The following is a 16,330-nucleotide window of genomic DNA, read 5'->3' as shown; positions in this document are numbered from 1 at the left end:
TAAGGGGTGAGGCGGCGCCCAAGCTAGGGCCATCAGAGTTAAAGGAGTAGCACTTCACCCAGCACTGTGGACAATTCAGAAACCTGCCTACCAATGAATGACATCATCGGTAGGCAGGTTTTGGTCATTTCAAACAAGATTTCACACTTTTTATATATTTGTATTGATATATACAGTATAAGAACAATGGCTTCTATTTCAGCATGCTAACTTTCCAGGAAGAGAAAGGCTGTAGTTTCTATTAGCTTGGAATGCCCATCCCATCGATGATGTCATTGGTAGGTAGGTTTCTGAACTGTCCACAGCCCACCAATGAGATGCAGAGTGAGTAGACGGAAGTGTACCATATTATCTCTACCATATTATTTAGACCTGACGGCGATTCCAAAAACGAAAACGTTTTGTGGAGGAAAAAGATTATGTTGCTATATATATGGTCTATGGTCTCTGCGGTGTGGAAACCCCATATGTCCAAAACTGTTACTTTTCAGGATTCAAAGTAAAAAATAGCAAAAACACGGCGCTTCGTGGTGCCTTTAGAGCTTGTGGATCTGCTACTTTTAATGCTTTTGTGTGACACTGTAGAATGATGCCGTTAATTTACGGGAAAAATATGGAGATAAGAGGTTTCTGCCCGACAGCAACGATATACATAGCTAACTAAAATGATACAGAGGTGTTCCCAGCTTTAAAGGTATAACAACGTATAGGTGTTCCGGGTCTAAATCGGTTATAATGAAGGTAAGATTGAAAACGGGTGAACTATGCCCCTTTAAATGAACCGTGCGGATGTGACTGCGTACAGTACGTGCTATCTTACTCTTCAGCCAGATGTTTCTCTTTGGTCTTGGCCTGGTTGATCTTTTCTGTTCTCCTTCGATCCATCTGTCGCTTCAACTCTTTCTTCTCCCTGGCAGTGACAGTGACATTACATCCACCAGCACAGGTAGATATACAGTATATATTCTTTCTCTTTATATAAATTCTTTGGTATGACCCGGCCTGCAGTTTTTGCAAAACTTTTAACTCATTGGCCGCCATTATCGCATTAATGCGATCTAATAAATAGCGCGCCTGGCCGCCAGGATCGCATTAATGCGATCTATGGTCTTTATTGATCTTTATGCTCTGATCACGCTATTCTGTTATGAATCAGGCTAAGTTTCAGGTTCCACTTACTTCAACCACCACTGCATCCGGTTTCATGACTTGGGTTCCGTTTCCGGTTTTACATTTTTCCCCCCAGTCATTTTCGACCATAATAGGGAAACAAACGGTTTTTCACACGCTATGAAAAACGATCGGAGACCTCCCCTCCTATAATCTATGGTCTGGGTGACGAACAGTCATCCCCGTTGTGTATCACATCGTAATTTTCGCCGATCACAGAATCTGAGACATTTCACTTCCGGTTCATGTGTTTGACTGTGTGAGTGGGTGTGGGGGGGGGCGAGTGTGATCGAGAGGCGATCAAGCTGGTATGTGCTGCTCTCTAGTGGTGGAACGATCAAAACGATTCAACTGTCCAGCTAGACTTTCTATATGTGAATTAAATAACAAAATAACGAAACAAAAAAACACGAAAATCGCTGCAAGGGCTGCTATGAACGAGGTTTTAACTCTGGCAGTCAATGAGTTTTAAGAGTAGTTATACTCTTCAGTGTGAAAATCGTAAAAAAGATGATCTTACTTGTCACAGATGTCCTTCAGTTTCTTCATCTGGGCGTTGTGACTCTCCTCTGCCACTGTGCTCAGTCTCTCTGTCAGCTAGACAACATAAAACAGTACATTGACATGCCCACATCCATTAAAACCGGGAAAGCATCTGTGTCGTTTTAGATTTGAGCTATATAGCACATTGGTTCTCAAAGTGGGTCCTTGGGTTAAAGTAGTTAATATACTGTAGCATCACAATCATTAATATAGCATTACAATCATCACTTCATTTTAACCACTTTAACAAATATGTTATACTCATGGCTATTCGAAAATAGCAGATATACAAGCTCATAGCGAGTCACTTCGTGCCGCGATATGAGCTTATTTTTTAACTCAAATCTTTCCTTCGGGGCGTCCCTGGAACAAAATATTTAGAGATGGGGGTCCGTGGCCAAATCAACATAATTGTGGGGGTCCTTGACATGAAAAAGTTTGATCACCACTGATATAGCAACATAAAAAACAGAAAACTACTAGGATTTAGAAGACATTTTTAGAATTGGCCTCAGGTCTTAATGACTTTGATTGATGGCAGAGACCTACAGTACAGTACCTACCATTTTAATATGCTCTCTCTGCAGGTATTTCTGACTGTAGTATTGCTCCTGTCTTAGAGCCAGTAGCTGCTGCTCCTGCTCCTCTCTCAGCAGCTGAAGACGCTCATCCCTCCCGCTGTCGGACTGTGCATGAACACTCCTAGATAAGATAAGATAAGACCTTTATTCATCCCGTGGGGGGGAGGCAGCACAGCAGCTGGGATACAGCTACTGGGCAAGAGAAAGTACTGTAGATAAAGCAGGGTGGAAACATCACACACAATAGAAACACCATCAATAATGAACAATTGTATACAACAGTAGACCCTCAACAAAGCTTGCATTATTCAGGACAAAATGAATTATAAGAATACACACAGTGACCATGTCAGATAGTGTCCTAACTGTAACCATGTCAGACACGTCTAAGATCCAGTCCACACCAATGCAACTCCTGCAACTGCAACTGCAACTACTTGCAACTCCTTGCAACTACTTGTTGCAAGGAGGACTAAGACTAAGACTGAATCTAAACAAAAACTAGTCAATTCTTAAAACTAAATCTCAAAGTTGAATGGGCTTATATAGAAGGGGGAGCTTCTGATCAAATGAATGCCAAATATTGAATCAAGCAACTTAAATTACCACTTCACCAATCGTCATTTCTACTTGGCCTTTTGTGTGCACCCCAGACGAAGGAGCACTTCGTATACAGTAATTGGTCCTCACTAATAATGCCTTATGCTATTTACATCTACTCACTCTGTGACTCATTGGTGGGCTGTGGACAGTTCAGTAACCTGCCAAGCTAATAGAAACTACAGCCTTTATCTGCCTGGAATGTTAGCATGTTGTAACAGAGGCCATTGTTCTTGCATTAATAATGTAAAATAAAACAAAATGCTTGAAATTACCAAACCTGCCTACCGATGATGTCACCGGTAGGCAGGTTTCTGAACTGTCCACAGTCCTTCTCTGAGACCCAGAGTGAGTAGACAGAATGGTACCATGTTTTAAATGAGCATTACTGAAGACCAAAAATATGAAGATAGGTTGACGATTGGTGAAAATTATCCCAGAAGTGTTTCAAATGGAAATACTCTTATAAAGTTTAATTACCGGGCCTTGCTCTGTTGTCTGGAGCTCTTCTTGTATCTGTTGTTGAACTCTCTGAGGAGCTCTGAGGTCTTCTTCTGGTGTCTCCTCACCAGCTCCTTCAGCTCCTTGAACTGTCGTCTCTGCTGCTTCTGGTAAGTCTTGGACTGCTGCAGACTCTCTATGGTGCCCACCCCGACGTCTGCTCACACATTCACACGGAACAATACCATAGATCAGGGGTCTTCAACAGTGGGTCCTCAGAGTTACTACAGGGGGGCCGCCAAAATCTTTGTGTCATAGGATCTTTTTTTTTTTTTTTACCACTTGAACCTTAGCATCCCTATTCTGAGGAGAACTTTAGCCAAAAATAGCAGATCTACAGTACAAGCTTACAATGCCTCGCAGCGCGAGGCGTTGTGAGCTTGTAGATCGGCTATTTTTGGCAAAGACGTCTGGTGTAGAGGGAAAAAATAACAGACTAAGTAAAGAGTGAAAGGTCAAGTTTACAGTTTACACTTTAATACACATTAACATGAATCCAACATGATAATGCTGTCAAACGAGTCTATTAAGCTATATGAAATCTATGAAAAGGTTTAATCTGCAACACAATGTTATACAATATGTAGTGGGGGTCCCTGCTTCATCTCTCTCTCGGCTAAGGAGTCCTTGGGCTGAAAATTGTTGAAGACCCCTGCTATCGATTTAAATATACCTTGGTGAAGAGTTCAGCTCAGCATTACGATGTGACAGTGACTGACCTAACAACACACTTAGGACCAGGTCCTCAGTCTTGGCTGCTTGCTTCGTTGCTTCTGAAACACAAAGAAAAATGTCAACATTACCACAACAATAATGTCATAATAAGGATAACAACTATCCACCAGGCTTAGAAAACTTGTATGTCCAAAACAGCTACTTTTCAGGAAATGGAAAAAAATAACCTGTGTTACAATGGATCTATTGTTGGATCCGTTATTATTTAGTCAAAACCTAGCTCTTGTTAATAAATGAAATGTTTCAAAATGTATACAAATAGCAAGCTCATGACGGACGTGTTTTGTAAACTTTTAGATTGGCTATTTGCACTACTTTTGCGCGTCACTCTTGTATGATGAAGTAGGGCATTAATTTAACAAAATAACATAAAAATATGGAGATGAAATATGGATCTTTTGGCTTTTGGTCATCAGGCAGAGACTCTGAGTCACTCAGTTACACCATAGAGGTATAATATAACTAGGGGCTTGAGTTACACTCATACCTGTGGCAGCTGCTTGGTGATTGGCTGCAGAAACCTTTGGTGTGGTGGCGATGGGGGTGTGGCCACCTGTGGGTCCAGGGGCGGGGCTAAGGCCGTTCTCTACTGGAGCAGTTCGTAGATCCTTCTTTCCCTCAGCAGAGCTGTCAGCCTGTTCCTAAACACAGTATGAACACAATAAACAGCACTAGAGCCCCACCCATGAAGATCCAGATTTTGGAGAGTCTTGTGCTGCGTTCACACTGGCAGCTACAAGGCTAAATAAAAATAGACACAAATAACTTTTTGATACTGTAGATACAACATTTTAATTAAAGGGATTGTAGGCGATTCAGAGATAAACAAAGAAAAAAAATCCAGCAGTTCGTTTCCCCGACCACCAGGGGGTGACGCACGGAGGACTTCCATAGAGTAAGCAGACTTCTAAACGGGCCATGCCGAATATAGGTTACTTTATTCGGATACAATTCGCGGAACTGCCTGCCCCTGCCGGTTCTCTGAATTTTTATTTTTAAATAGGCTCTTTCATGACAAATTGACCACATATATGAAGTTAAACAACTAAATTCTATCCAAACGCTTTTTGAAAAGTAAATTATGTGCCTAAAAAACGAAGTTTGAGAGCATTTTAAAACCGAAAGTAAAAAGTTCACACGGACACGGACGCGCACGGATGCGCACATGCGTGCGTGAATTTACGCACCGGATACCCGGATGTGTAACCTAAATAGTAGGGAAAATACGGATTTCAGAAAGAGGAGTGTTTTTCAATGCAGGAAAACACCCCAGCATCATTATATAGTGGCTGATAGAGGGGAAAAAATGCAAAATATATATATAGAGGTATTTTTCAAATATAGGCTTAATGTTGCCTACTATACCTTTAAGTATATTAAACTTTAATATATGAAAAAGACATTTAACTTGAGTTATACTGTGAATATACACTGCTCAAAATAATTAAGGGAACACTTTGATCCCTTAATTCTTTTGAGCAGTTTTTGTATGTACATAGTTCATGAAAACTCAAAATAATTAAGGGATCAAAGTGTTCCCTACATTTCTTTGAGCAGTATACTTGTATGAACAGGCAAACAATTGAATATCAAATACAAACTGAAGGTTCTCCAAGCGATGTTTTCACAATTAAGTCCCATGTGTCTCTGTTTTTGTTTTGGCAAAACTGTGATAAATATAGCCTTTATTTCTCAAATAGAAGCTTGTGGGTGGAGCCATGATGCATCTAGAAGTCATGCCCCCCCCCCTGACACCAGGGCTCCTGGCCTGGGCCCCCCTCAAAAATTACTAACCATATGAACCATAGGGTGCACTCTGCGTAAAAATAGCCAATATAAGCTCGCAGGCCAGCTCAGTGGCCTCGTGGTTAGAATGTCCGCCCTGAGATTGGGTGGTCAGGGGTTCAATCGCCGGGCCGGGTCTGTAAAAACTATAAAAAGAACCCAATGCCTCCCTGCTTGGCACTCAGCATCAAGGGTTGGATTGGGGTATAAGTCCCTGCGACACACAGTACTTGCGTCATGTCCAGGGGATGGACGTGCACATCAAGCAGCCTCACGCTACAGAAACAGGAGATAGGCTCCTGACATGTGTCTACATGTATACTTACTTACTTACTACCGGAGAGACGAGTGACAGCCGGAATGTAGACGGCATCCCGGGAGCAGTATGGGTTGGCGCCCCAGCCTGTGTCTTCCGTGAGGAAGAAGCCCAACAAATCCACGTGAGGCCTTTAGGAGGGCCATTCAAGCAAGCCGCAAGTGGAGCCTGAAGTGCCACCACAGCCCAAGAAACCATCACTTCAGAAGGAAATGTTTGGATCGGGAGAGTCTGGTGCAGCGCTCAGGTCCTGGACCTGGTGAGACGAAGGAGGAGCCCGGCCAGGAGGCCACCCACAGAGCCTAGTCCCTCCCCTCGTGCCAGAGCCTCCCCCAGTCCCGGCAGAGTAGTTCCGGAGAAGCGGATTGAGTGGCCCTGTCTTTCCCTAAGAGGACTGACCGTGGGTAGCTACTGGGACGTACTGTAAGTCGGGGCTTGATCAACCCCGGCTGGGTCACCTGGGCGAGGGTGTATGTTTTTGCAAGACCTGAAACACCCGATAACCCCAGGCTACAACACTGATGATGCGTCCCAGGTGCATCCATGTGATGTTTTCTTTATAGTTACTTGCAAGCTCGCAATGTATCGCAAAAGAAAGTGTAAAGGTAAAATGTTACGGGCGTATAGAGTCCTGGGGGACTACAGTCAATTAAGTATGTAGTTTAACCACTTAAACCCCTGCATCCGTATTGTGGGGAAAGCTTTCGCAGAAAATAACAGATCGGCAAGGGTATTTTCAGTAAAACCTTTCCCCTCAATAACAGAAAACAGAAAATACACTAGCATAGAGCCCTGAGGGACGCTCAACCATATGGGGTTTAAGTGGTTAAAAAAAGTAATAAACAAAATGTACCTCCGTGTGAGTGTCCTCTTCAGCGTCCTCCAGAGTCAGAGCTGCCAGCTGATTGGCTCTCTGTTCCAACAGGTTCACGTAGCGGATCGGGTTGGACAGCGCCTCGATCACATCTACACAGGACATACAATTTAGGAATTTAGCAGACGCTCTTAATCCAGAGCGACTAACAGTAAGCAAGGTAGAACTCAAATGCATAGAAATAGTAATCTAGGATCATAGGTGAACCAATAACCCATCATCAGTCTATAATATTATGTGTGACTGTGTGTGTGACTGTGTGTGTGTGTGTGTGTGTGTGTGTGTGTGTGTGTGTGTGGGGGGGGGGGGGTGGGTTGTTGATTTGCTTGGGGTGATGGGGAATGTATTCCTCTGCTTTTGATATCCCTGGCCGCTGGGCCTTAATTATTATGGCCTGTTTTATCCCTGCTTCTGGTCAGATTGGATTAAACCCATTCCTGTTTTTATGCTTTATGTACACATTGAACCATGTGTGTGTGTTGGAGAGAGAGAGAGAGAGAGAGAGAGAGAGAGAGAGAGAGAGAGAGAGAGAGAGAGAGAGAGAGAGAGAGAGAGAGAGAGAGATACCTGCGAAGGTGTCCGGTACATAATCTTTGACCTCTATGTAGACAAACACGGCGGGAAGAATCAGGGAATGGTTTTTCTCGCTCCTCAAACCGATGTAGCGATAGCCTAAGGCAAGGAAATAAGCAATAACAGCACACACATTATGCATGGTGAACACTCCCACGCATTTCTAGTTTAGTGCATGGTGGCATGCCAGAGAACTGATGGAGATAGCACACAGTATTCTGTCCGAAAAGTACACAATAATGTTTCTTGGTAGAATGGGCTTCAAGGACCACTTCACCCATTTTTTAACTATCTTCATAATAAATGGCCCTCACTAATGCTCATTATAAGAGGGCACCATTTTTATATATATTTGGTCTCTGTCTCAGAGGAGGGCTGTGAAGAGTTCAGAAACCTGCCTACCAGTGAGATCATCGGTAGACAAGATTTCAATGTTTGTTTTTTATTTTGCGAGAGCATAGAACCAGAAGGCATTGCTCTTACGTTAATACAAAAAAAAAATGTGTTTGAAATGACCAAACCTGCCTACCGATGATGTCTCTGGTAGGCAGGTTTCTGAGCTGTCCGCAGCCCTTCTCTGAGACTGAGTGAGTAGACAGAAATGGTGCCATTTTATAATGAGCATATAGTGAAATTGGGTGAAGTGGTCCTTTAAGCCATTAAACCCTTTACTCTTAGTTAAACAGGCCTGATTTGCAAGTGTGCTTTGACCACTTTTTTTTGTCTACACCAAATCTCTTTGCCATAAGTAGCCGATCTACAAACTCAAAACACGTTGCATTGCACGCTGATCAGGCTCAGAAATATGCCGATGCATTGTGAGCTTGCAGATTGGTTATTTCCGCTACTTTTGCATGTAGGGCATTAATTTTAAGAAAGAAACATACAAAGATTAAATATGTAGATGCAAGGTTTCTGCCTGACTGGGATAATATCACATTACATTGTGTTTTTTGTGTGTCTGTACAGTACAAATACTGCCAAAAGTTACCTTAACAGTATCTGCCTATCTTTTGTTAGGGACCGACTCAAACATAGCTTCTTCCCCAGAGCCATCACCGTGTTAAATGCGAATATGAACTGACCCCCCCCCCCCACCCATGATAGAGTATATTCATTATTATTAGCACTGCAATGCGTTTTTTTGTTATTGAATGTTGTTGAGCACACACTGCCCACACTCGATATAATGACAATACATTTAGATGTATTGAGCAGGCTTTCCTCCTTTACTTTAACATAATAAATTGTCAGTGGTGTTTAAGGGTTACATGTTGCACAGATAAATTAACTACCTGGTCTAATGGCTGACACTGGAATAATTCTATGACCGATGAACTTCCCTCCTTCCTCAAAAGCTGCTATTCTCAGAGAAGCCAACGTTGGGAGAATTACCTGGCGAAGACATGACATTAGCACATTAATACAGTATAGTCACATCATGTAAGAAGGGAGGGCTCTGAGGAGAAATGTTGGGAAACAACAGACTATACAGTTATTTTGCTGTTGAAAATCTGTTAAATATTTTCATTTTCTCTATTTCTGAAATCCACAGAACACTTTCAACCTGACCTCCAAATTCAGGCATTTCATCATCCTATATTAAAATTGCCTAGAGGGTGGGTCGACAAACGTAACATCCGGACTTGCGAGGCGCACCGTTCGCTCCGATCGCACCAAACGTTGCGCAAACTTTGTTCAGGGGACTGCCATCAGAATAGCCACACCAGCACAGGGACCACAGGCCCCTTGGACAACAGCTGCAGTGACAGTTACTTCAGAACCATGGACAGCAGCTAATGTTACTTCAGAACCATGGACAGCAGCTACAGTTACTTCAGGACCATGGACAGCAGCTACAGTTACTTCAGAACCATGGACAGCAGCTACAGTTACTTCAGGACCATGGACAGCATCTACAGTTACTTCAAGACCATGGACAGCAGCTACAGTTACTTCAGAACCATGGACAGCAGCTACAGTTGCTTCAGAACCATGACAGCAGCTACAGTTACTTCAGAACCGTGGACAGCAGCCACAGACATCTCTGTGCTATGTTCAGGGTCTCTCTCTCTCTCTCTTTAGTAATTCAATTCAATTAATAGGGCTTTATTGGCATAAAACATACAGCATTTTTGGACGATCAATCAATCAATTGTGTTCCGGCTTGGATCAAGTACTTTAAAGTCCCTATATACAGTATCACAATGAAAAAATACATTTTCAAGGTGTTCAAGATAAAAAATATGATGATCTAGCTACCTTTTTGAAGACGATCGGCTCCTCGTCCCAGACTGGGTTGATGGCGTTATTGTTCTGAGAGGTTTTGGTCTTCAGGGCTTTCCTCCTGGTGTCCACAGGCAGTCCAAACATGTCCACCTCCACATAAACACCCACCCTCTTCTCGCTCAGGAGCTGACCCGAGATCACCTGCCACACGCACACACACAAACAAACGTTTGTATTACTATACAGTTACTTGTGAGTATACACTTTAGGACAGTGATTTCATGAGTGCCAATTTTCCACTTTTTTGACAGACAGACAGACAGACAGACAGACAGACAGACAGACAGACAGACAGACAGACAGACAGACAGACAGACAGACAGACAGACAGACACACACACACACACACACCTTAACAGACAAAGTGTTGGCCACAATCCCGTCCACTGTGGTCTCTGTGAAGGGGTCAAAGTGTTTGTCTGGTCGTCTCATGAACTCGGGTTTGAGTCTGTAGCCACTGCGACCGTTGTACTCATACATGAAGAGGTTGAACTGCATGGACAGATCTGGTACAACAAGATGTTAAGATGAAGGTTTTTCGTGTGCCTTTGCATGCATGCGTGTCAACTTTCCTCCCCACTTGTGTCTGCTGGCCTGGTCCAAGTTGGTGTGCGGACTCAGGTGTCGATCTCATCCGTGGCAATGATTTGGCTGGGGCAGTAGTGTTTGCTTCTGTGTTAAAAAAAGTCCTGTGTTCGAGTACAGTACAGTACATGCCCTCAGCCTCGTTAGGTCAGTGAGACAGTTGACCTCAGTTACTGATGTTGTTTGTTTATTCATTGTTTCGATTGAACATTTATGTGCATTCACTTCCTACCTATAGTCTGGTAGTTGAGAGACTTCCTATTTATAGTCAGGTGGTTGAGAGACTTCCTACAGTAGTTCCTACCTATAGTCTGGTAGTTGAGAGATTTCCTACCTATAGTCTGGTAGTTGAGAGAATTCCTATCTATAGTCTGGTAGTTGAGATACTACCTATTTACAGTCTGGTAGTTGAGAGAATTCCTATCTATAGTCTGGTAGTTGAGATACTACCTATTTACAGTCTGGTAGTTGAGAGATTTCCTACCTATAGTCTGGTAGTTGAGATACTACCTATTTACAGTCTGGTAGTTGAGAGATTTCCTATCTATAGTCTGGTAGTTGAGAGACTACCTACCTATAGTCTGGTAGTTGAGAGACTACCTACCTATAGTCTGGTAGTTGAGAGCCACCAGCTGACAGCCAGCGTTCCAGAACAGTTGAGGCATGTAGTTGGAGGAGTCCACTCTGGTTCCTTTGGGATAAATACGACTCAGCTGGGACTTATTATATCTGGTACAGCAAAGGTAAAGGACTTGTACTGATCCCATTTCTGCTGTTAACACTGTGAACCCTTATGCCCGCGATTCCCAACCGGTGGGTCGGGCCCCCAAATAGTTGGCCAAACACTAAGATGAATTAATTCATAATTAATGAATGCATTTAATCAATGTTAAACGAAGTAGAACAAATTAACCTTGAACATTTTTGTTTTTATTGTGATACCGATAAAAATAAACTTAAAGGTATACTACGTTAGTTCCATGACCAATCGATTGATTGATCATTGAAATAAATGTGCTCTGAAAATGCATGCGGCCCACCCATCTGACCACTTAACACGGCAGGCAGCCAACATTCAGCCACTAGATGTCGCATTTGCAACACCTTCATTGCATAAGGTTCTTTTTATGTCTGATGTATGTTTATAAGGCAGCAGGCATGTAGTTTGCAATATTGTAACATGATGGCTGTCTCAAAGCACATCATTAGGAAAGAAATTCACCCAATGAATTTATCCAATGAAAAAACACTATGGCTGCTGTGAACTTACAGAGCTAAATAACACAATAATTGTGGACACAATTATTTAAAATTTCACATTTCACAAACAAAATAGTTTTTTGGGGAAAAGCAATAGTTTTATTTCATACCTTTTTATAAGTTCTGTGTATGTAGTTATTATTCATTTACATTTAAAAAATGCATGCATGCATTATAATGCACCATAATGCATTATAATGCACTTATAATACTTCATAACACTCGTTATAAATGTTTATAATTATGCATAATAACAAAGACACTGTATAAATAGCTATGTTATAAGGTAGTTATAATGTGCTGTTCCACTGAGCTTATAATGCATTATGACCAGCAATTATAATACGTTATAAACATTGTTATAAGTTGTCATATACGCTTAGAAACATTTATAACAATTGTCATAATGCCTTATAAGCGCATTATAACACATTATAGCTGTATAGTGGTGTTGCTACTTTTACTTAAGTAAAACAAAATTTGTGTACTTCTACTGGCTATATTAATGAAGCTCATCAATCTGATGTCAAGAGAGAAGAACAGAACCACGGTGTGAAGAAGAGGCGGTTGCCATGGTACATTGTAGTTGCTGTGGTAACGGTTGTCAAGGATACTCCACAAACTCCACCGGTGACTTGGTGAGATGCTCCAGAGCTTTGGTCTCCACAAAGGACGACATGTGGTGGTAGCGGCCCGCCTCTACATGCACACATTAAACACACACACACACATGCACATGCACATGCACACGCAAACGCACACACACACACAGGCACACATGCGCACAAACACGCACAGAAAGGAAGGAAGAAACAAGAATCATGTCAAATAAAAAATAATTTGGTTAACCTTATGCGTTTTTTTCACAAAGGCGTCCTTTGGTGTGAACGCAGCATAAAGGTCCAGAAGCGCCCCTTTATTTATTGATTTATGCATAGGACTTCTTTATTGAAACAAAAAGAAAAAAACACCTGTAATACGTTCGAGATGCACATTGTGGTGAAAAGGATAACACAAAAAGCTTGAGAGTTTGTTTCCATTGAAGGGTGGGGGGGGGGCTAACCTGACTCTGCCAGATGGAAGAAGCTTGCATCACATTTGTTACTGTAAAGTGGGTATAGACAAAATAAATCCATTGAAAATCAGGACCAGAAAGTTTGTTATAGTGGTCACTTCATTGTTTTGTATCTTCAATAGGAATAGACTCTCATTGCAAAAGTTGAGCACCTTAACCACTTGAACCCCAGAGGGGAACATTAGCCAAAAATAGCAGATCCACAAGCGTCACGTTGTGACGCATTGTGACGCATTGTGAGCTTGTAGATCGGCTATTTTTTGGCAAAGAGATTTGGTGTAGACAGAAAAAGTGGTCAAAGTACATGTTGTAACTCAAATCCAGTTCTCTAAAACTACAGGGGTTTAATTGCATAAGGAACTGCAGTAGTTTCATCACATTTTGTGTACTACATATTTTCACTCCCAGGTCGTAACTCGTTGACGAGTTGGACATAATCTACTGTCACGACAGTCGTTTGACCCGTCGCTTTTCAGCGTTCCCGGGTGACCGGCGCCACACGATTGACAAAGGAATGTGGACGTCCGTTCTCATTCCAAAATCGTAATAGGTTGGTGGCGCGCCAGTTAAAACATTTAAAACAAGGCAGAAGCGGCCTTGAGCCCCATGCAGCACCCCTGAGCGAGGCGCTAGCCAACTCAACGGAGTTCCATACCGCTCGGAATCGTAAATCATGTTGTAATCGTCAATGTGCGACGCACCAGGAAACCTTGTCACGCTCGGTCAGACGTTGGCCAACTCGTCACCATAGTAGGCTGTAGGCCTACATGGGTCTTCAACGGGGGGTCTGGGACCCCTAAGGGGTCCTCAGAGTTACTTCAGGGGGACTGTCAAATCATTGTGTGATAGTTAATTGTTATGTAAATAAATAGAAAATGTAAATATTACATTAAACTCTTGAACCGATTCCTGGGTGGGGGACATTTGCTGAAAACAGCAAATCTACAAGCTCACATTGCATCGTGCTGTGACGCATTGTGAGCTTGTAGAGCGGCTATTTTCCCACAAAAAGGGGAAATGGAGGGAAAAAAGAGCAGAGAAAGTACAAAGCCAATGGTCAAGTTTCCTAAGTATTGATTTTAAGTGGGTTTAAGTGGTTTAAATGTCTGAAAATACACATAAACATGAATCAACAAAGAAGAAACAATAAAATATACATTTACATAACACTGATGATAGTTTATATGAAGCTATCTATGAAAAAAAGTGTAATCTGTAACACAATTTTATACAATATGTAGTGGGGGTCCCTGCTTCTTCTCTCTCTCTCAGCTAAGGGGTCCTTTTGCCTAAAAAACGTTGGAGGCTGCTGCCATAGTACAACCTGGCTGGTGGGTGATTGTCATTGCACTGCCATTATACCCCCCCCCCTCCCCTCCTGGCTCCCCTGCTCATGTCAGTGCATGTGGCTGTGATGTGTGTTTCTTACTCTTGGAAGCTTCAAAGGAGTTGAACTTGGTTGGCTGCACATAGTTGACCAGCGTGGACATTTCTTCTGTGGCCACAGCTTCACGCTCTGCAGAGCCCTGTGGTCAACAACATCAACAACAATACCGTTGCTGTTGGGTGAAAACCTTGCATATCCAAAACTGTTACTTTTCAGGAAATGGAAAAAAGAACCTGTGTGTGGATCCAATCTAGGTATTATATAGTCACAAGCTCTTGTTAATACTTTTCATTGGTTAAATATTTATAATACTCACAGAGACACTTAACCACTTTAACTTTCTCTTCCATTTTCTTTCAAAAATAGAAATAAATTGGATCGTAGCTTGTAGTTTGTAGATCGTCTATTTTTGATACTTTTGTGTGACACTGCAGTATGACGAAGTAGGCCACTACTTTACAAAAGAAACCATACAAAGTTGAGTATAAAAAAACACAATAAGAGAGCAGATAAACCATGCCTCTCTCTGTATACACAATCACCACTGACCTTTTTACCATCGTCATCATCATCATCATCTTCTTCTTCACTCTCAGCCTCCATTTCTGTTGAAACAAAAATAAGCAAATAAACAAAGATCTTCCTGTTTACTCCAAATGTGCCTCTGTTCAAGCCTGGCTTAGAAACTCAAATAAGATTAAACCTGCCTTTCCTGAAAGAAGTTTTAATAAGCACTAAAGAAAACCAGTCTATGTGTGGAAGTGTCCCTGAGCAAGGCACTTAACCCCTAACTGCTCCCCGGGTGCTGTCTTAACCCCTTAAAGGTAGGGTAAGTGATATTTTTTGGTTAAAACAAAAAGTATTTTGTTAAAAGGTTAAAATACTATATTCTGATAGTAATCATTGCAATAAAGTGTTTTTTCAGTAACAGATGTCTCCCTGTCTCTCCAGCTCTTTAATAAACAGAAAATACGTTTTTCGGTAGGTGTCAAAATCTCAGCCAATCAGGAGAAAGTACCCATTTTTAAGCTTAATTTGTATAGTGTTCCAGTTCCAATTTTGCATGCTCATTTCTTAGTGTCATCACTTCCAATTTCACTTGTTTAATCTGTATCCTGATTGAGTTCTCTGTCCTGGTTGGATAAAATTGGAAATGAAACTGAAACTGAAACGAAAATGCATTTTCTGTTTAATAAAGAGGTGGAGAGACAAGGAGACTCCTAATACTGAACAAACACTCTATTGCAATGAGTACTATCAGAATGTAGAGCTATTTAACAATTATTTTAACCAACGCAAATCACTTACCCTACCTTTAAACCCTATCCTTATGTTGACCGTATTCCCATGGGCAAAAAAAAAGAAAAAGAAAAAAAACAATAATAATAAACACATTACATTTCGACGTGCATCGATTGTGGGGAATGGAAGGAATTCTTTCTAATCAGCACTCAAATACATTGATTGTAGTTTTTATGTATTTGTGGGGGGAAAAAAGGTTATGCTAAATAGTTGGCCATTGTCTCGCATATACAGTACATAAATACAGTACATAAATACAGTACATAACACATACAGTACTCAACTCAATTCAAACTTTATTTATAAAAACAAGCATGCAGAAAACAGGAAGACAAATTAAATAGGAAAAACGAAACAAAACAAAACTAATTGAAAAGGAGTTATTCCTAACTGATTGATTTTAAGTTTGCTAAGATTAGTGTAAGATAAGTGTTGCTGTGTCTGCGTGCGTACGTGCGTGCGTGCGTGTGTGCGTGGGTTAGAGTTCTGTGTCTTACCTCCTGGGTTGTTGCTAGGAGACGAGGAGTCATTGTTCTGATTGGCCGCCTGGTCTGTCAGTCTCTTGGTGTCCGGGGCGGCAGGGGGCTTGTGGGATTTCTTGTTCTTGATCAGGATCTTTCCCATGAGCTCCTGGGGGCTGGGCAGTGGAACGCCTGACTCCAACTGCACATGTGCACACGCACACACACACGCGCGCACGCACACACGCACGCACGCACGCACACACACACACACACACACACACACGCACACA

General features: G+C 41.9%; 1 protein-coding gene across 1 annotated transcript in view; it reads right to left on the bottom strand.

Annotated features, from left to right (window-relative positions):
• LOC308100143 (1-phosphatidylinositol 4,5-bisphosphate phosphodiesterase beta-1-like) overlaps positions 1-16,330 on the bottom strand; it is a gene marked incomplete at both ends in the record, with an annotated part of 46,321 nt that overhangs the window by 3,143 nt on the left and 26,848 nt on the right. The window contains 16 exons of the mRNA XM_080449057.1: positions 821-910; positions 1,691-1,767; positions 2,277-2,415; positions 3,375-3,552; positions 4,115-4,168; positions 4,618-4,771; positions 7,085-7,197; positions 7,673-7,777; positions 8,974-9,073; positions 9,941-10,108; positions 10,319-10,473; positions 11,157-11,281; positions 12,427-12,511; positions 14,317-14,413; positions 14,824-14,879; positions 16,074-16,239. Of these exons, the coding sequence (XP_080305183.1) occupies positions 821-910; positions 1,691-1,767; positions 2,277-2,415; positions 3,375-3,552; positions 4,115-4,168; positions 4,618-4,771; positions 7,085-7,197; positions 7,673-7,777; positions 8,974-9,073; positions 9,941-10,108; positions 10,319-10,473; positions 11,157-11,281; positions 12,427-12,511; positions 14,317-14,413; positions 14,824-14,879; positions 16,074-16,239 (1,862 nt within the window). The remainder of the gene's footprint in view (positions 1-820; positions 911-1,690; positions 1,768-2,276; positions 2,416-3,374; positions 3,553-4,114; positions 4,169-4,617; positions 4,772-7,084; positions 7,198-7,672; positions 7,778-8,973; positions 9,074-9,940; positions 10,109-10,318; positions 10,474-11,156; positions 11,282-12,426; positions 12,512-14,316; positions 14,414-14,823; positions 14,880-16,073; positions 16,240-16,330) is intronic.

The sequence above is a fragment of the Gymnoscopelus braueri genome (genome assembly GCF_963280865.1).
Source record: "Gymnoscopelus braueri genome assembly, chromosome: 14".
In the NCBI taxonomy this organism is placed as follows: Eukaryota; Metazoa; Chordata; class Actinopteri; order Myctophiformes; family Myctophidae; genus Gymnoscopelus; species Gymnoscopelus braueri.
The sequence above is the reverse complement of the archived record's forward strand: the minus strand, read 5'-3'. Positions and strand labels throughout refer to the sequence as shown.